This window comes from Salmo trutta, chromosome 12, assembly GCF_901001165.1.
Source record: "Salmo trutta chromosome 12, fSalTru1.1, whole genome shotgun sequence".
Lineage (NCBI taxonomy): Eukaryota > Metazoa > Chordata > Actinopteri > Salmoniformes > Salmonidae > Salmo > Salmo trutta.
In genome coordinates, this window is record NC_042968.1 from 9,093,286 (window position 1) to 9,114,838 (window position 21,553).

The 21,553-nt window shown below is 44.8% G+C and overlaps 1 protein-coding gene across 5 annotated transcripts in view; it reads right to left on the reverse strand.

Annotated features, from left to right (window-relative positions):
- Positions 1-21,553, reverse strand: part of LOC115202875 (diacylglycerol kinase zeta) — a 131,730-nt gene that overhangs the window by 94,738 nt on the left and 15,439 nt on the right. Inside the window, exon 1 of one of the 5 annotated variants that reach the window (XM_029767017.1) lies at positions 15,778-15,962. The exons of 2 other annotated variants lie outside the window; for them this stretch is intronic. In XM_029767017.1, the coding sequence (XP_029622877.1) occupies positions 15,778-15,839 (62 nt within the window). In that variant the 5' untranslated portion in view covers positions 15,840-15,962. Of the gene's footprint in view, positions 1-5,696; positions 6,625-15,777; positions 15,963-21,553 lie in introns of those variants that run through there. 2 more of the 5 variants (XM_029767014.1, XM_029767016.1) reach the window with 2 other exon arrangements.

A 21,553-nucleotide genomic window follows, 5' to 3' on the forward strand; every position in this document is an offset into this window, starting at 1 on the left:
TTCAACAGCTCATACACAGACGCATGTGGCAGGGTCTACAGGAAATCACGGACTACAAAAACAGCCACGTCACGGACACCGACGTCACTCTTCCAGACAAACTAAAAAATCTTCTCTGCCCGCTTTTAGGATTATACAGTGCCACCGTCGCGGCTCGCTAACAAAGACTGCGCCCCCCCCCCCCCTTCTCTGTGTCTGACGTGAGTCAAACATTTAAACTTGTTGGCCCTCGCAAGGCTGCTGGCCCAGACGACATATCCCTAGCCGAGTCCTCCGAGCATGTGCAGACCAGCTGGCTGGTGTGTTTACAGACATATTCAATCGCTCCCTATCCCAGTCTGCTGTCCCCACATGCTTCAAGATGGCTACCATTGTTCCTGTACCCAAGAAGGCAAAGATAACTGAACTAAATGACTGCTGCCCCGTAGCACTCACTTCTGTCATCATGAAGTGCTTTGAGCGGCTAAAGGATCATATCACCGCCACCTTACCAGCCACTCTAGACCCACTTCAGTTTGCATACCGCCCCAACAGGTCCACAGGTGAGACAATTACCATCACACTGCCCTATCCCATCTGGACAAAAATAATACCTATGGAAGAATGCTGTTCATTGACTACAGCTCAGCACCATAGTACCCTCCAAGCTCATCACCAAGCTGGGGGCCCTGGGTCTCAACCCCACCCTGTGCAACTGGGTCCTGGACTTTCTTACGGGCTCCCCAGGTGGTGAAGGTAGGAAGCAACATCTCCACTTCACTGACCCTCAACACTGGGTCCCCACAAGGGTGTGTGCTCAGCCCTCTCCTGTACGCCCTGTTCACCCATGACTCCGTGGCCAATCATCGAGTTTGCAGACGACACAACAGTAGTGGGCCTGATCACCAACAATGACGAGACAGCCTACAGGGAGGTGGTGAGGGTACAGTGTCAGGAAGTGTGGTGTCAGGAAAACAACCTCACACTCAACGTCAACAAAACAAAAGGAGATGATTGTGGACTTCAGGAAACAGCAGAGGGAGCACCCCCCTATCCACATCGAAGGGACAGCAGTGGAGAAGGTGTAAAGTTTTAAGTTCCTGGGCGTACACATCACAGACAAACTGAAATGGTCCACCCACACAGACAGGGTTGTGAACACTGCCTCTTCGACAGTGCCTCTTCAACCTGAGGAGGCTGAAGAAATGTGGCTTGTCACCCATAACCCTGACAAACTTTCACAGATGCACAATCGAGCGCATCCTCTCGGGCTGTATCACTGCCTGGTACGGCAAATGCACTGCCCTCAACCGCAAGGCTGTCCACAGGGCGGTGAGGTCTGCCCAACGCAGACCTAATAATGTTTGCATATCTTGCATTACTCATATCACATGTATATAGTGTATTTTATACCATCCACTGCACCTTGCCTATGCCGCTCGGTCATCGCTCATCCATAAACTTATATGTACATTTTCCCATTCACCCCTTTAGATTTGTGTGTATTTGATAGTTGTTGGGGAATTGTCAGATTACGTGTTAGATAATACTGCACTGTCGGAACTAGAAGCACAAGCATTTCCCTACACTCGCATAAACATCTGCTAACCATGTGTATGTGACAAATAAAATTTGATTTGATCTTGAGACATCTGTGGTATTGTGTTGTGTAACAAAACTGCACATTTTAGAGTGGCCTTTTATTATCCACAAGGTGCACCGAAGTAATGATCATGCTGTTTAATCAGCTTCTTGATATGCCACAATTGTCAAGTGGATGGATTATTTTAGCAAAGGAGAAATGCTCACTAAAAGGGAAGTAAACAAATTTGTGCACAAAACTTGAGAGAAATAAGCTTTTCTGGGATCTTTTATTTCAGCTAGTGAAACATGGGACCAACACTTTACATGTTGCGTTTATATTTTTTGTTCAGTGTATGTCGATATCTGACTCCAAGTACCTATTTTTTTGCTTTGTTTTGCTACTGTAGTTAGCGTTAGTCGGCTATACCAGCTTCAAAACTCCGGTACTTTTAATCCTATAGCTTGTTCTCCATCTTCTTTTTAAATAGTGAGCCAACATGTTTTCAGCACCTTTATTTCCATGACTGATCAAAATTCCTCATGCTCTCTCGTCTCTCTACAGCAGACATGTAGTGAGCAATATGTTTGTAACATTAAAATTGCAATAAAATTGCAGTATCGAATCGCAATACATACAGAATCGTGGGAATCACAATACATATCAGCACCTAAAGTACCGTGAGAATATCGGCACACAAATTCACTACGAGCATTGTCCTCACAGCATGTGTCCGGAGACGATATCTGACAGCCGGGTCAGTGGTTAGAACTACATTCAGTCTGCAGTTGAAGCAGGAAGACCGGGTAAACCTGATAAGCCCTTACGATCTGACAGCAATCAATTATTCAGATTTCAAATGGCCTGTTTAACATATTCCTCAAGCTTGACACTTTAAACTGCTGCTAAGCTCTCCAGAGACCATTCCGCAAACACACGGGCTACCCCTTAAGTCCATCTAAGCCCATCTCCACACTGCACAATATCATGGGCAGTGTTAACGAGCCACATTAAGTGTGTTCCTTGTCAGTAGATTTTTGCATGTTTAGAATGCATGTTTAGAATGTCCAGACAGCATGTTAAGCAAGTAAAGACACGTGAATATGCCCCCGATAGAGTTAACGTGTCTCTATTCGTGGATCTGATTAGATCATTATTTGATCTATTGTGAATCCCATGAAAGCATTTCACAGGACCGTTTGCCACTATGATTGCTAGGCTTTTCTGGCTATTTCCCACCAGGCTAAGACTAAGTATGTCAGCTCTGTAAGAAGACTGAACTGGAGATCATGTGGGCCATAGTTATAGTCTCATAAATCCTTCTCGATTCCTCCTTTGTCCTTCATTCACCATCTCCACATCCTTATGACTTGGAAATCCATGTCAACGCTGCTTAATAAAGGAAAGAAGTGTCCTCACTCGCCTGCTTCCACAAACCGTATGGATACTGTCCTATAAACACATCATCAGTGACTCCTTATCAGAGGCTGAAGCAGAACTAAAATAGCCTTCTTATAACATTTTCTTCTATTCTTAATGTCTTTGTCTCTTCTCCTCCCCTCTCCTTTCCATGATCATTCCTTCTGAGAGTTGGGGCCTCTCTCTAGCAAAGCGGGCAAACCATGCATTGGGAATTGTAAAGGGTGAAAGGTTGTAAAAGATTCTGACTTGTGACCTGTAGTAGAGCCCTAACCCAGGCAGCCAGGTTCTGACACATAACCCAAACCTATTTCTGTCCACAGAAAAAGGTCCCACATGAATGAATTACCTCGGTTAAGTTCAATTACAGTAGACACATGAGCTACTGATGTCGCCACTCCCTGTTGCTTCAGAAAGGACAAATAAATAATCCTGTTTCTGACACCATAGCGCCTTGTTAGAAATCAAAATGGGCCTTAGTGTCTGTCGACTTCACGGTGAGATTTCTCCTTGAGAGGAGAGGGAGAAGGGGGGGGAGAAATGGCTAAGAGGTCCCCTCCAGCTCTAGCTCATTAAAATTCCACTGAGTTAAAGAGGCGAGAGACCACCAACGGCTGCTCTCTGTTTTGCGCCATCACAGCCGACAGGCAGCATGTGTTTACTCAGGGCCACAGAGATAAACACACTTAAACATAACAGGGGGGGAAAAAAACAAACAAAACACAGCCAGAGAGAGAGAGAGAGAGAGAGAGAGGGAGGGAGAAACACAGAAAGATGACTAAAACGGAATTCCGACTGACTGTCTGTTGCGCTCGGCATTGGTATCGCGCAAAAGGTAGAGCACAAGAAAATGTTTAACAGCACTCTGATCATGATGACGGTCATTAGTGGTCAGAGCGCTGCGTTGCACGCTGCTGCAAGCAAAGATGTACTCTGATACGATTGAATATGTCCATATTTGGTTATATCAACCTACTAAACTGGGCTCTTTCATTGAGTCTTGCATTTCTTTACCATTTCGATTACCTGAAGGAACTCGGATAGTACCTAACAGCTCATTAGCTAATGCACCATAACGTCAGGAGTACGGTAAGTGCTCTCAGCAGCGGGGAGGCATGTCACGTGTCTCGTTTTAATGACGTCGTCGCCAGGCACGTCCCGTGTCAGCGCCGACTTCACTTCCGACACGGATCTTAAAAAACAGCGAGGACAGCGTGGCCGGCATGACCGTTATCTCAGCCCTCAAACCCCCATCTCTGCACAAAGGCTCGTCTTAGATCCGCATCCACCAACAACACGTCGTCAAAGACGCCTCTGTTCATTTGCAGACAGCGATACAGTACCATGCTATTCATTCTCGTCGTTTCCTCGTTATTTAACTGGCATCAAAAGAAAATATTGTGTGTAGTCAGCATGAGCGCTAAGGTGAACTCAGCGGTGACTCGGTTAGCGAGGACGGTGCCATTGTGACTGGTTGATCTGAATCACATCTCCCTCTGTAAATCACCAGACAACAGTCTGTGGACCCAGGTCTCAACGGAACAACACGCATCTAAACTCCATCACACAGGTCTCAGCGCCCTGGCTCAGACTAGCCCAAACTTCATCTCTGGAAATCTTTCATCTTTTCATCTTGTGATTGTGCTTTGAAGGCTTTCAGGGAAGGCAGGAGGGGGGGGAAAAAAGAGCAGCTAAATTAGGTTTAAAAATAACCTCTCGGTGAGAGAGACTTGTAACATTCTCGTCCTGTTCTGCTCGGAGGGTGCAAGGCCTCGAAGTATCACTGGGCCTAGCCACCTGTGGGTTACAAGCAGAAAAGTAAAAGAACAGCGGACGGCATACCAGAGATAGATGTGCATGACAGAGTAGTAAGTAAGATGCTGGTATGACAATAGGATGAATGTTGTCACTGAATCTGGTGCAAGGTCACCGCGACTGGCAGGTGACATTTTGGGATTTGACGTCGTCTCTCGATGTGTGTTACGACCATGGGGGACACATTGTGACACCACCGTGTGACCGTGATTGTGTTATGAGGAGAATGAGTCTCACACCCTCTCAGAGAGCAGAGGAGATGATCAGAGTTTCCTAATCGAGCTCCACTCTTCCACTGGCAATGGAAACAATCGCTCACTCTTACTAAATCAATCCTCGACTGTTTTTACTGCTAATCTCTGCATTCGTTGCCTCCTACATGTCCCCACTCCTTCGTAGCCTACCCAGGTAGTGTTTCGCCGACTAGTAATACTGTATACTGTACGGTGAGTGCTTCATTTATGCCATGGGGTTACGGTGCAACACTCAGCGACAGGGTATGCAAGGGTTGGAAATGACAAACTAGTCTTCGATTAGTGTGTGGACTGTACATCAAGGTCAGAGCAAAAGCAGACCGAGCTGTACTGTATAGACATAGAGGCACAGATCAATCCCCCATACAGTAATCACAACACACACACACACACACACACACACACGAGTGAAGAATGAAAACACCAGTACTACAGCTGCCTGCGAGGGACATCTGCATGGATACTATCCCGCTCACACATACAGCCCAGTCATTATTGGCATGTACTGGAAACTAACACCTGTTGCTGTTACTACTGCTACTACGTGAGCATCCAGGAATCAAATCAAGCACAGAACATTTACAGCCACCACAGCATTGTGATCAATGCACTTCAGTGGCTTAGCGAGAGGTTGGTCTGTGCCTTACCTCCTGCCGAACAGTTTGAGGCCAGTGAAGGGTTTGCTTTGCCTTCGGCCCGTGTCCGGGTGCTCCCCGTCAGGTAAGAGGGCGGCGGGCAGGTCTGAGTTGGAAGAGGAGGCGGAGGTGGTGGCGACGGCACCCTCCCCTTCCCTCAGGGAGCCCGGGTTTGAGTCGGACCCGGCCAGCCCAGGCCCTGCCCCCTGGTCACACTGTTGCTCCATGGCAGCCTCTCCGTCAGCCACTAAGGCAGGTCCACTCCAGAGTAGGGGCTTAACAGTGCTCCAGGAGTCACAAAGTCCTCATGGCTGTAGCCGCAGCAAAAATATGGCAACAATTCTCACTAGTAAATACCCACGTAAAAAAAGAGTAAACAGTCTACCGGAGCTCTACCGGGCTTACCTCAGTCCCTCCCACCCTGCATAGACCAAACAAGATAACATAGAAGAGAAAAGTCAGAGAGATGCTTAGGCTCACAGATCCTGATTACCCTCCACGTGGAGTAAGCTTCCCATTCCACCGGAGGGAGAGGTCATTGTTTGAGCTATGTCCTGTAATCCTCTTTGTCTCTCCCTTTCTCTTTTCCTCAAGTTCCACCAGCACACTTCCTCAGGAAGTTAAGTCCTGCTGCAGAGTTCAATCCCTGAGTCCTTGATCCATTGGCTTCAAGCAGAGGTTGTTTCTTAGGAGCTTGTAGTTGGTTGTTGTTTCCTTCATTCCTTTTTTTCCCTCCCCTCTCCTCCTTCTCTCACTTCACTTCCCCCCCCGCCTCCTTTGAGAACTTCGGTCTCCCGTTTCTCTGATCCTCCGCTGTCCGTACTGCTCTCCCTGCTGCTCACGCTCAATTATGCACTCACACAGCTCAGTCGGCTCCCTCTCTCAGGACTGCAACAGTCCAGGAAGTGTCAAATCCAGAAGAGGCACTCATAGGACCCCAAGCATAGGTGTCTATTCAGCTGCCTGACTGTTTTTCATGTCTTTCAGTGTGTAGCTTGTACTCTCCACTCGCTATATGTTTAGTAGCTGTCTCTTAGAAAGCTCTCTCTCTCTCTCCCCCCTGCTCTCTCGCTCTCTTACTCCTCTACACACATTTTCTCTCCTCCTCCTCTTCCTCTCTCCCTCGCTCTCTCTGAACAGATCAGCCTGAGGTGGGAAGCAGATGCATGGCCATCCACTGTTGGTTCATTAGAAATACATGAGAGATAGGGAGAAGGGGGGGGGGGAGAAGGAGAGCCCAGGACACTCCTCCATAAGCCCTGTGTGGTGCGGGAGTACGGCAAACTCCCTGTGCCTGCTTGCCTGTCAGTGTGGAAGGGTGAGTATTGTGCTAGACACTTCCCACTGACGCAGCCAGCCTGCTTGTTCTCGCTCAGTCGCCAAGTTGCTTCGGCTCACTCACTGTGTGTTAACATGATAGAAAAGCCACATACAATTAGTGGAGTCAGGAGCACAGTGACACCAGGGTCTGGCTCTGAGGGACAGTCCCATAGAACTGTCCCCAGATACACAGACAGGGGTGGAGGGAATCTAGACCAATGGGGTGTGTGCATGCGTGTGTGTTGTCTAATGTTCCATTTGTTGATCCAGTCAATTGCGCACATTTCTGTGTGCGGATAAGAGTTTCCAGCGTCGGCACCAAGCTCTGCAGCATGTTCAGTTGCCAGCCTACTCAAACGTTACATAAAGACGGGTAGAAAGCCCACGCCATCCATTTGGTATGGCTTAAAAACGCACGCTATAGAGTGCAATGCGGCAACACTGCTGCGTTCAGCTGTTCCTCATCCAGCCCTGAGTCAGCTGATAACGGTTATAGCACAAAACTGACTCTGTCTGATCAGAACATTTCAACTGTGGCATCTATGAAGTAACATCCTCAGCTTGGAGTTCTCTCTCTCTCTCTCTATCGCCTTCTCTTTACCCCCACCTCCCATTTATTTTTGTCTCTCTCTTTATCCCACTCTATGGTCAAAAGTAACAGACTCTCACACACAAATAGTGATTATCTGCCTCTTACATTCGCAGCAATTTGAGATAATCAGAGGAAAGTGTCCACCCACCATCATGCAGGGATATGAGTCAACAAATGACCAGGCGAAGGAGACCCCGGAACGACGCCATCGGAGGACCCCCGCAAACAGGCTCCTCTGTGTCTGCCGGGCAGAAAATAGGACCTCCCCAGCCCCGTTTATTCATTTATATGTCCTCAATGGGAATATCTTTCAAATAAACCATGTAAAAATAGGGTTTTCAACAGACTCAGAATGTGTTCGTTCAGCTTCATTCTCGGGGATCAAAGCCACACCGAATGCCACATCTCTCACACACACACACACACACACGCACGCACACGTTCCTCTCCCTGCTCCCCTCTCTAATCAAGCGAATCAATCCCCAAGTTTTAGAGCGCCCTCTGCTTCAATAATGCATCACGCCACGAGGAGGAAGAGAGACGGGAGCGCCAGACAGACGGGGCTGGATATGGGGCTCCAGTTAGTCCACCAGACGACCTATTAGTCACAAAAACAACAGTGAGGATTCCTACAAGAACCTCAAGCAACTACCACGTTACTGAGCCAGACATAGGCTACCGAGCAAGACGACGGTTGATGTTACTACTACACGTATATTACTACGTGTGCAATTGAGAGTTTTGTGTCAGTGTGAGTCGCACCACCGAGGCCTAGAGAAGAGGAACCTCACTGATTACTGATTAGCAGCAGGTCCAGGCTTAGGAGGCTCTGATCGTCCCCTCCCAACTCTGCACCCCCCCTCAACACTGGCCACGCCAGGCACAGTCTCAGCCTAATGGACCACACCAGGCACAGTCTCAGCCTAATGGACCACATTGCAGTTAAGTGTATCAATTAGGAAGTGATAGGTCCAGGATATGGGGAGCTGGAAAAGGTCTCCCTTTTAATTCAGTGAATAATGATGGCTCTGGACTGCCTTGCTATCTGGGGCCACGTCACAACCCAATTACATTATGGGGGTGGGCTGTTTCTGTGGAGAGTCCTTTCATCCCCTGTGGTTCAAACAGCAAGTGTCTTCTGTCCGTGTTGCAGTCTCTTTATAACAAACATTATCGTAGGTCAATATCTCAGCAATATTTTATAGTTGGTCAAAAATGTATGATAAAGTGCCTTCGGAATGTATTCAGACCCCTTCACTTTTTCCACGTTGTATAGTTAGTCTTATTCTAAAATTGAATAAATGACATTTTTCCTTCATCAATCTACACACAATACCCCATAATAACAAAGGGTACCAAATTATTCCTGCAGCATTGAAGGTCCCCACAAACACAGTTGCCTCCGGCATTCTTAAATGGAATTAGTTTGGAACCACCAAGACTCTTCCTAGACCAAGAACCCGATGGTCACTCTGGAGGTCTGTCAGAGTTCCTCTGTGGAGATGGGAGAATCTTCCAGAAGGACAACCATCTCTGCAGCACTCCACCAACCAGGCCTTTATGGTAGAGCGGCCAGACGGAAGCCACTCCTCAGTGAAAGTCATGACAGCCTGCTTGGAGTTTGCCAAAAGGCACCTAAAGACTCTCAGACCATGAGAAACTAGAATCTCTGGTCTGATTTTTTTATTTATTTTTATTTTACCTTTATTTATACAGGTTTATTCTCATTGAGATAAATATCTCTTTTCCAAGAGAGACCTGGTCCAATAGCAGCAAGGGGAACAACGTTTCAGACAAACCAAATTACATACACAACATTAAACACAACTATAAACACACATACAGTACAACAAAAACATATTACATTTAAAAACAAACATTGTCTTGACTAAAAACAGCTGGCCTAAAAACCAATTACACTCTTCTATAATATATACATCGATCAAGTGTTTGAACTCCGCCAACGAAACTAGATCATCACATTTTAAAATGTTCAAAAGAGAATTTGCAGGACCACAGTGCTAAGTAACTAAAACTATTTCTACCATGACCTGTTCTAATTTTTGGTACTGTCAGAAGCAAATCAGAATGGGACCGTAATTGATACTTATTTACTGACCTAACTAAAAAAGAACAGAGATAAAATGGCATTTTACCCAATATGGCCTTATAAATAAGTGTATACCAGTGTTTAAGCCTACGCAAGGTCAATGACGTCCAGCCAACAGCGCTGTAGAGATCACAATGATGTGTTAGACGTTTCTGATTTGTAATGAACCTGAGGGCTGCATGATACACTGAATCAAGTGCTCTCAGGGTAGTGGCTGAGGCTTGCATATATATAACATCACTAAAATCTAAAACCGACAGTAATGTACATCGTACCAGCTCCTTCCTGGTCTCAAAAGAAGAACAAGCCTTATGGCGGTAATAAAATCCTATTTTCAGCTTGAGCTTCCTTATCAAGTTCTCTACATGCACAGTGAAGCTCAGCTTATCAACCCACACACACAAATATTTATACACTTTAACTTGCTCTATAGTATGTCCAGCCAATGTAGCAATGGCATGATTAGTAACATGCCTGGCATTTGAAAATATCATGCATTTTGTTTTACCCGAATTTAGAATCAGCTTTAAATCATACAGATTCTGTTGTATGATGTTAAATGCTCTTTGGGCATTTTCAAAAGCTAAAGATAAACTACTACCACTTGAATAAAGAACAGTATCATCTGCATAAAAATTAACATCAGCTGTTTCAATAAGATCCCCAATGTTGTTGATATACAAAATGAACAACAGTGGGCCCAAAATAGAACCTTGCGGAACACCTGAGCACACATCTATGGACTCAGATTTACAACCATCCGCCATTACACATTGTGTACGATTTGATAGGTAATTTATAAACAAATCTAGAGCATGACTAGTAATTCCACAACATTTTAACCTTTGCACTAACACAGCATGGTCCACGGTGTCAAAAGCCTTCGACAAATAAATAAAAACAGACACACAATGTAACTTCTTATCAAGAGCACAGTGGATGTCATTTAAAACCGTCAATGTTGCTGAAACAGTGCTGTGGCCAGACCTAAAACCTGATTGCATTCCATTTAAGATATTGTTTTCTTGGAAGTAGGTCTTTTGCTGCCTACTAACTAAGGACTCCAGTACCTTTGATAGTACAGACAATTTTGAAATGGGTCGATAGTTGTCAAGTAGCGAGGGATTTCAGGAGAGGAAGTACAAAAGCAGATTTCCATAACTTGGGGATTTCCTTAACATCAAGCGTAAGGTTAAAAATACATGTTAAGGAGGGAGCAATGATGTCAGCGGCTAGGTGTAGGAGGCGGGGGTCTAGTTCATCAGGGCCAGGGGATTTTTTTAAAATCAATTTCTTTCAGGGCTTTCCACACTTCTGAAACAGAGAAGGATGAAAAGGAAAACCTGGTGAAGGAGTGCACAGGGGTGTCAGGTAAATGTATAGGGGGCTCAATTATACCTTTGACCTTTTCAAATGAACTACCTGCATCTAAAAAAATGCTGGTTCAAGGCTTTCAGAATGGAGGTTCTCTCAGTTACAATCTGAGTGTCGACCAACAATTGTTTAGGAAGCTGTGTATCTTTTCTGCACTCCAAACCTTTCACTACTTGCCAAAATTTGGATGGATTATTTAAATTTTGTGAAGTAGATTTCAGGTAGTGGTCTGCTTTCAATTTACGGATCATAGCCACACCCATATTTCGAAGACGTTTAAAAGCCATCCAATCATCTGCCAAACCAGTCCCTCTTGCTTTAGCCCACATAGCATTTCGTTCCCTTATGATTTTTGTAAGTTTCTTAGTAAACCAAGGGTTCTCTCTGCTCTTAATCCTGAATTTTTTAAAAGGGGCATGCCTATTGCATACATCCTGGAATGCGTTGTGGAAGTAAGAAAAGGCTAGTTCAACATCATGGATTAATTCCATTCTATTCCATTCAATGCTAGATACATCATGTAAAAAACCTTGAATATCAAACCGCTTCCAGTTTCTTTTCGTAATGACACATGGAGAATGCTTAGGGATTTTACCATCTCTCACACAGGCAATAGCACAGTGATCACTTATGTCATTTGCAAAAATACCAGAAGCATTAAAACGATGAGGAGTATTGGTTAAGATCAAATCAATCAAAGAGGATTTTTTATATTCAACCTAGTTACACTGTTGACAATCTGAGTGAGATTGTAGGTATTGCACAGAATTTTAAGTTGATCAGAGCTAGATGTTAGCCAGTCCTGATTCAGATCACCCATCAGGACAAACTCAGAATTGACATTCTGTGATAATTTGAAAATACAATCCAGAGAGCCAACAGTAGCAGATGGAGGTCTATAATAGCAAGATACAACAATATTTAAAGATGAGCCAAGGTTTAGGTTCAAAGACAGATATTCAAATTGCTTAGGTTTAGTAACAGAAGTCAGAATGACCACAGAGAACTTGTCTTTTACATATACAGCAACACCACCACCCTTAGATTTACCATCTGTACGAAAAACATTGTAACCATTTATGCCAATATTTTTGTCTGTAATAGATTTTTTAAGCCAGGCTTCAGAAAGCATAAATACATCCGGGTCGGCAGTTTTTATCCATATATTCACAAAATCAAGCTTCGGCAGAAGGCTTCTTACATTCATATGCAAAAACTTCAGGCCACTCTGACTACTTAATTCGGCAGGGGTAAGAATGTCAGGACCTGGATTAGACTGGACATTTCCAGACAAAAGAAGCAGCAAGATAATGGCAAGTCTAGATCGAGGGTTACAACATTTGGAGTTACAGACAGCACTTGAACGAGAATCCATAGTCACCAGAGTCTTTAACGCCACATATTTCAGGAGATGTGTGATGAAACCAAGATTGAACTCTTTGGCCTGAATGCCAAGCGTCACATCTGGAGGAAACCTGGCACTATCCCTAAGGTGAAACATGGTGGTGGCAGCATCATGCTGTGGGGATGTTTTTCAGCGGCAGGGACTAGGAGACTATTTAGGATCGAGGGAAAGATGAACGGAGCAAAGTACAGATTGATCCTTGATGAAGTCCTGAGCGCTCTGGAGCAGGTTCTCAGACTGGGGCAAAGGTTCAACTTCCAACAGGACAACAACCCTAAGCACACAGCCAAGACAACACAGGACTGGCTTTGGGCAAGTCTTTGAATGTCCTTGAGTGGCCCAGCCAGAGCTCGGACTTGAACCCGATCGAACATCTCTGGAGAGACCTGAAAATAGCTCTGCAGTGACGCTCCCCATCCAACCTGAGAGCTTGAGAGGATCTGCAGAAAAGAAATGGGAGAATCTCCCCAAATACAGACGTACCAAGCTTGTAGCGTCATACCCAAGAACACTCGAGGCGCTTCAACAAAGTATTGAGCAAAGGGTCTGAATACTTATGTAAATGTGTTTTTTTTATATTTTTTATATAAATGAGCAAAATTTTCTACAAATCTGTTTTTGCTTTGTCATGATGGGGTATTGTGTGTAGATTGATGAGGGGAAAAAACGATTTCATCCATTTTAGAATAAGGCTGTAACCTAACAAAATGTGGAAAAAGTGAAGGTAACTGAATACTTTCCGAATGCACATTAAAAAAAATGGAAATCTCATATTTATCAAAGTCAGCTTGTGAGGTATGATGACGATAACTGGGAACATCTTATCAAACTGGAAGACAGCAGTCCTTATAGAAGGCTCTGTGATTGGGATCGCAGTAGATGTGGTAAGTTGGTCTATTAGCTGACCATAGAGAGAGCAATAGTAATGGTTTGTTTTTGCAGGCAAAACCCTCATGGCTTGTTGGCCAAAGCCTATGGGGAAATGAAGTGGATTTTGGGATAATTGCAGAAAATAAGATCTGTGTTAAACACAGGCTTAAGACATTTTATACTTTTTGTTCTATGAGAATCCTCATCAGCTTACATCATTTTTTTGTGAATTTTTAATCATTTATGTAAATCAAAAAAAGCACATATAGGTTTCATAAATCCTAAAGGTCCTTTTAACTGACTGATATTATCTCATAGAACAAAACAGAAAATATCTCCTAACCCTGTGTTAACCGCAGACCTTATTTTCAGTGTTCATCCAAAAACCTCATTCATTTCCCCCATAGTAATGGCCAACAAACCAGAGGCAGAAAATGCTAACTCATTTCCATTTTTTAGGACTACAAGCTGGCGAGCTCTATCAGAAGGGGCCAAAACAGAGCTGCAATTCATGCTGAGGCTGGTATATCCCAGGAGGAGAGGGGGGAGCATTTGAGGGGTAGAGGGGTAGCGGTAGACTGGGACAGGACTAGGATAGGAATGTAGAGAAGCAGACAGATTACTGGGGTGCACCCCAGGACCTGTGGGGTTGAGGGAGAAGGCGTCATACTGAGCAGACGACCTTTACTGTGCAGATTGATTCAAATCAGAATATCCCACTTGAAAACAGTCATCAGGTCACCGCATGGCTACTACATTGTGGCCATGCAGTAAATACAAGAAGTGCAGTGTCAACAGACAGCAAAGTGGCTGATCTGTCAACAAGTAAATAGATAAGCATGGTTTTATTTTAGGTCCACCCGAAAATCCCCCATTCCTGGGCAGTTTAGGGCACTAGCAGCAGCATGGCCCCTCTCTCTGTCCTGTTGTCACTTTCTACTACTTTGACAGGAAGGAAGTGATGTCACCAGCGGGGGAGTTGTACTCACTTTACAACTGAACCGCAAGGTGTTTCCTGCTGTTCTTCCATTCGCTTTTGTTTTGGTCCTAGTTCTTTCCATCAGAAGGGTTTACAACAATGTAGGATCAAATGAGCTAACTTGCCTAAATATTTGGAAATTACTTTTTCTTTTTAAGAAAGATAAGCTTGAAAATGGGCATGATGTAATTGACTCAACAACCCAACAAAAATACATATCTATGTTTAGCTTCTTTTTTGTAGTAGTAATTATTTCTGGTTGTTTATCAAAGTTAGCCGGCTAACTCATTGATCCTCCTTTTTAGTATACCCCTCAGCTGTGTTACATGAGGGGGAAGTATTCAAACAGCCTGGTTTCAACTGTCATAAATAGAAGATCCACAACAGCTCAAAGAGAATAGGAACGTATATACCAAGAATGGAATAGTCACAGACAGAGAACGTGTCACGCTGTAGAAAACATTGCATTACCGCTATATTGCCTCTAGTTAAGTAACGCAATCTGAGGCAGAAGGACATACAGTGAAAAGAACAGCAGTTATAAAACTAATGACGGATGACGGCATGACCAAACAGAAACCCAGAAAGCGAGACAGACCGATAAGCAGATGGAGATTCAGAACAAAACAAGTAGAGGTTTAGGGCGCCCCCCCATGGGTATGTTGTGCAACTGCGTTGCATTTCTCCCCAGGAGGTGAATCAATGACCCACACTCCTGTACTGAGTAAATGTAATGTGGGCGCATTGTAAGATGAGTGAAAAGTCTTAAGACAAATGGGGATAATATACCAAGGAAGTGTGAATTTTACGATATACACTTTTTTTTAATGGAGTATTGTGCAACCAATTTAAATGAGCAGAAGTCAGATGTTGCACCAAGCAGATGTTGCAGAAATGAGAACTATAAACTGCTCTTTTTTTCCAGAACAAAACAAACATCCAGGCCTTAACTATTGCCCACTGTCATAGAAGCAGCATCATCCCAAAACAGCACAACTTCAGCATTGCATGACATTAGTCTTCACCCGGTTCATCCCAGTCAAATTCTCGGGATAAATGGACAACTTTCTGGAACGTTACACAGCCCTGTTTAATGTCATAAACTAATCCCATACTGGTGGATGGTCAAGCTATTTATAAGCGGACGCTGCAAAACAACATTTCTAAGTTCGACACAGCCTCAACTTCCTTTTCTGTCAAAACCCAGAAAATATAGATTATCTCCAACATGCCATCTTAGTGTTCAGCATCTATAACCCAAGTAAATCATTACTGAGTATATACTCTTAGACATACTAAACCAGAAGTCTCACTGAACAATCGAACCAAAACATAGAGAAATGTTTCTAGAGTCTGGGTTTCACGCCACGTTCTGGCCATTAGTGGTTTGTGACCAAAAACACCAAAGGGAAGTAAGGAGCACACACACACACACACCACTACCTGTGAGTGGGGGCAAGCGGAGGGGTTGGAGGGACGTCCCACTTCCCCCGGTGACCCCACATATCCAGTCCTTTGTCCCCCTCTCTGGCTTCCTTTGCGGCGGCTCACCTTGTCCTGTCTAACATTCCTGTGTCAGCCCCCAACACAAACCTAGCAGCGAGTTACGGAGCTCCAGTCCAACTGCGCCGTCTGTCTCTCAGGACTATCTTATTTCTCCCCCCCCACCCCGTCCACTTCTGCTCACTTCCTGTTTCATGACTTCCTCATGGCTTGTGACATAAGCCAGTGAGTGAGTGAGTGAGAGTGTGTGAGAGTGTGAGAGTGTGAGAGTGTGTGTGAGTGAGAGAGAAAGAGCGCACGCGCGCACGCACGCACGCAAGGGGAGAGCATGCCAAAAACATGGTAAAAATAAAACATGGCCAAACTGATTGAATTGCTGGCTATTTTTAGACAGCTGGAGGACATGCCCCCTAATGTTTATCTTTGATAGTTGATGGGGAGGGCAATGACAAACTTTATACAGCATGTAGCACTAAAAATGAAGTCCTTGAATCCTACAGTACAGTACCTGTCATATATATTGAGTTACAGTAAGCCTAAACTTTTGACCTCAGAGTTGTATTCCCGGATTGGACAGTACCGCAGTTGTAAAAGCTAATGGGCAGACAAGTTGAGTTGAATGTCACTTATTGCTTGGCACGCGTATTATAACAATAAACAGTTGGAAGTGAGAGGATGGAGGAGAGATATGTCCGTTTGTCTCCCAGCCTCCTTCATTTAGCTTGCATTCCTGGCTGATGGTGTAGCGCTGTGTGAGCAGAAAGACGAGGAGCAGAGCAGGCCGGGCTGCTGCACTACCTTACATGTGAAAAGTGATTGCTGTAAAAGACAGCGTGAGAAAGACAAGACAAGACAAGACAAGACCAGACAAGACCAGACAGACAGACAGAGGAAATGTGGGTGAGAGACAGAGAGGATAGGCAGAACATAAAAAGAGATAAAGCTAAGACAGGGACAACCTGATGCCCTTTCATCATATAGATCAGTCCTGGGCAAAATATGCCCACCGGGCTGGATCCGTCCCGCCGGCAGATTACAAGCAGCACGCGGTGGATTTTTAAGTAGTCAAGTGAATGCGATGCTTAGATCATAGAACCGTGGTTACGTGAGTAATAATCAATGTTCGCTAAAGCGGTTGAGACAAACAGACTAGTTTGCCTCTAGGTTTTGAACGATTGGGGGTATAGCTACACTGAACAAAAACATAAAACGTAACATGCAACAAATTCAAAGAGTTTACAGTTACAGTTTATATAAGGAACTCAATAAATTGAATTCATTAGGCCCTAATCTATGGATATCACATGACTGGGAATACAGATATGCATCTGTTGGTCACAGATAACTTTCTTTTTTTTTTTAAAGGTAGGGGCGTGGATCAAAAATCCAGTCAGTATCTGGTGTGCCTCATGCAGAGAGAGATCTTTCGCATTGAGTTCCTCAGGCTGTTGATTGTGGTCTATGGATAGTTGTCCCACTCCTCTTCAATAGCTGTGTGAAATTGCTGGATATTGGCGAGAACTGGAACACTGTCATACACGTTGATCCAGAGCATCCCAAACATGCTCAATGGTTAACATGTCTGGTGAGTATGCAGGCCATGAAAGAACTGGGACATTTTCAGCTTTGTGTACAGATTACACGATACAGGATTACAGATACAGGAATTGTGTACAGATCCTTGCGACATGGGGCCGTGCATTATCGTGCTAAAACATGAGGTGATGGCGGTGCTGGAATGGCACGACAATGGGCCTCAGGATCTCGTCACGGTATCTCTGTCCATTGAAATTGCCATCAATAAAAATAGCAATTGTGTTTGTTGTCTGTAGCTTATGACTGCCCATACCATAACCCCATCACCACTATGGGGCACTCTGTTCACAATGTTGACATCAGCAAACCGCTCGCCCACACGACACCATCTGTCCAGTACAGTTGAAACCGGGATTTATCTGTGAAGAGCAACCTTCTTTAGCGTGCCAGTGGCCATGGATGGTGAGCATTTGCCCACTGAAGAAGTTGGTTACGACGCCAAACTGGTGAGGACAACGAGCACACAGGTGATCTTCCCTGAGACGGTTTCTGACAGTTTGAAGAAATTCTTCGGTTGTGCAAAACCACAGTTTCACCAGCTGTCCGGGTGGCTGATCTCAGACGATCCCGCAGGTGAAGAAGCCGAATGTGGAGGTCCTGGGATGGTGTGGTTACACGTGGTCTGTGGATGTGAGGCTGGTTGGACGTACTGCCAAATTCTGTAAAACGACATTGGTCTGGCAACAGCTTTGGTGGATATTCCTGCAGATATTCCCTCAAAACATCTGTGGTATTGTAGAGTGGCCATTTATTGTTCCCAGCACAAGGTACACCTGTGTAATGATCATGCTGTTTAATCAGCTTATTGATATGCCACACCAGTCAGGTGGATCTTGGCAAAGTAGGAATGCTCACTACCAGGTGAGTAAACAAATGTGTGTGCAACATTTGAGAGAAATAAGCTTTTTTATGTGTATGGAACATTTCTGGGATCTTATATTTCAGCTCATGAAACATTGGATCAACACTTTACATGTTGCGTTTATATTTTTTTGTTTGGTGTATATTACAGATGGTCTGTCTCATATGTCGGCATGGAACACGGTTGCTCTTTGTAATGTGTAGTGTCCACGGCATAGCAACTGCCATAATCCCTTATCCTCGAAGCTTTCTACCGTCAGACGTTGCCATCAGAAAAGTGTCATGAGTATGCGTTACAAAGACCTTACGCTGCTTCAGCTGTTTAAGTGTGTGAAGCTTAGGGCGGCAAGATATTCACATGCCGGCTCCTTGAGAAATGCTGACTGAGTTTGAAAGAGGCTAAAGTAAGGAACCACGAGATGGGTTAGCAATCTCATAGACCGCAGAGAGATAGCTGCATTGAGCCAAGTGCCACTCAGATCACTGCTGCGAGAAGAACAACCAGTCTGAGCGATCTGACTCCCTCTCTGACTGTAGCGTGCTGTGCGTTCACGCCCTGCTGCAAGAGCGGTTTGGAAATTGAGCGATTATTTGTTGAGTCACTGACCTCAAGAGTCACATCAGGCTCGCCATCTGTGAACTGACATTCTGCCATGTGCCACTTTTGGCGGTTTATCAAACCTCTCAAGATGAGACGGTGTTCTGTTTTAGGTGAGTGGCTGTGTGGTTCTGCTTTTAGTACGGTGGAGCCAACTTCTCTTTGGGTTGATGCGGCAGCGCGTGGGACGCGGAGTTCAAACTCACCACCAGGCTGATTTTAACACCGGCAAGGCATGAATCCCTTTGACGAAGTGAATTACGGGTGAAAGAAAATCCACCAACATTGCTAAATTACTTCATTAACACACACACACACACACACACACACACACACACACACACGATCAAAGATGAGAGTAGGTGGCGAGGGAAGGTGGAGTGATGCATGTCCGGCAGGATGGCTCTCCATTTTGTTTCTCTGTTCAGTCTCTCTTAGCTAGACATGATACATGTGCGTTTTGCCCTAGACTTTCATCTGAATTGTTAGCCAATTTCAACCGACCAAAGGGTTCCGCTCTCAGTCTCTTATGTTCTCCCGATGAAAGAGAATCTCTCCCTCCCCTTTCTACCCCACTCCATGTCTCCCTCCCTCCCTCCGTCCCTCTCTCATTGACGGCCCTGTGCATTTATACAGACTCATTTAGTCCGGATTTTTAAAAAAAAGGAGAGAGATAAAAGGCCTTGAAGTACTTATAACCTACTCATTTTAAATGCACTGTGCATATATCTGGCTTACAAGCACAGGTGACCGTTGTCACTCAACAAATTAACACTTCAGGGCCACTTCAGGACATTTCATGTCTTTCAAACTATATCCACTAGAGGGCATTGTACATCATCTCCACCCATGGACCAAGAGGATCTTGCATAAGGCAAATAGTGTGTCATAAATGTCCCATATTTCATTGAATAAGGTCATGCTGCTAATCAATGTTCCATATTAGAACATTCCGAGCTCTCTTGTACTATTCCAATCCAATCAGCAAGAAATAACCTACTCTGCCATACCAGAGTCTTTCAATAGGCCTAGCTCATTACATTCCAGTTGCTGCCAAGTTACCATGACCTGCTGAAGCAGAACAAATCTGCTAATCAGACCATCACCTAAAAGACTAGCAATTTCCCACATAGTTCATGGAAGAAAAGAACACATAGCCCTAAAAACATGGCTGTGTGTAGCCTCCGTTATTATTTTGGTCTAACACACATCTATTAGAAAGTGGTCTCTTTCTGTCACCATTGATGAAAGCCGAAACGTCACGCTTTTAATATCTGCTTAAATAAAAGTTTGTTTTTAAAAATGGTGAGCGAGCGCTGCGCCTTTTCCTTTTCAATGATCTTCCTGTCACACCCTCATCTCTGTGCTCCCGAATAAGCCATCCACTTTGTCCGAGGCAGACTTCCGTCTCTCAGATGGGCTGACAGGTAAAAGCAACTGACAGACTCGGTCTCATCAGGACTCTTAGCGTCCTGGGGTGCTGCAAGCTGGGTCGAAAGGCCGGCGATCTGACCCAGCGGCACATCAAAACCTCCCACTGAGTCCAACACTTACTGTTACGTGACAACCTCTTCAGTGACAGAGAGGACCAGAGAGACACACTACACTTTACTGAACGCCACAGGCGCAAGTCTGAAATAAAAAAAAGAGGTACCATACAAGTGGTGTGTAAGTATACTGTACGGCAGCTGAAAGAACGTCACGCAGAATAAGAAACGGGGATATGTAATGCACAACGCGAGACTGCACTTAGGAGGGTCAAACTATAGCAGTGGAGAATTCTGCCGAGCCAGAGTAACACAGCAGAATATCCCTGAGGCTTTCTAACGAGGAGCTGAACCACAGCTGCTTCCTACCTGGGTGCATTATGTCAACGCTTCACATACTGCAGAAAGGGCATTTACCTAGAACAACCCGGAGCTTCCTATTCCCGCAGAAAAACACTATAAAAAAAAAAGAGAAAGAATTTATAAAAATGATTCGGGACTTATTGATCCCTTTGTAGAGGGGGAATGAAATGATGACTGATTTATGTTCAGAAGAATGAAACCGTGTCTCAAACTTAGGTCAACGCTTCATGTTTCGAGTCTTTTAGATTTCCTCAACCGCTCTCAACCAGCCAAACCTACACAACCGGTATTCTATAAAGATCGGAGGTGGTAGATAATGCAGCTACATTCCCACATATTCCTTGGGGTTCTTACAACGACTAAGACTTGTACAAACTGTCTACTGTCAACCCAATGTGCAGTACAGTATGTTACAGCAGCCGTCTTGTCATTCATCTGCCGTTAGAACAGAACTGAGATGGACGGCCCAGAAAACACGGTAAACTTGCTAGGACAATGTTTTATTAATTCACTGTAGTCTAATCGAGAGAGAGAGAGAGAGAGAGAGAGAGAGAGAGAGAGAGAGAGAGAGAGGCGCCACGGCTGTTTCACTGAAGTCAGCTGTTCTGTGTTTATTTCTCCGTACAGTGTACTCACTGTACTGACAATACAGAAACATCCCCTCGTGGTAAGCCTGGACCTCTGCCAAGAATGGGCGTTGTGTGTGTGTGTGTGGGTTCCCTTCAGCAGCTAGGCTTTCCCCCCCCCCCTCTCACCACTCACCTATTTCCAAATGAGAGTCGTGCCGTCGAAACTGAAGCCCACTCAGCAG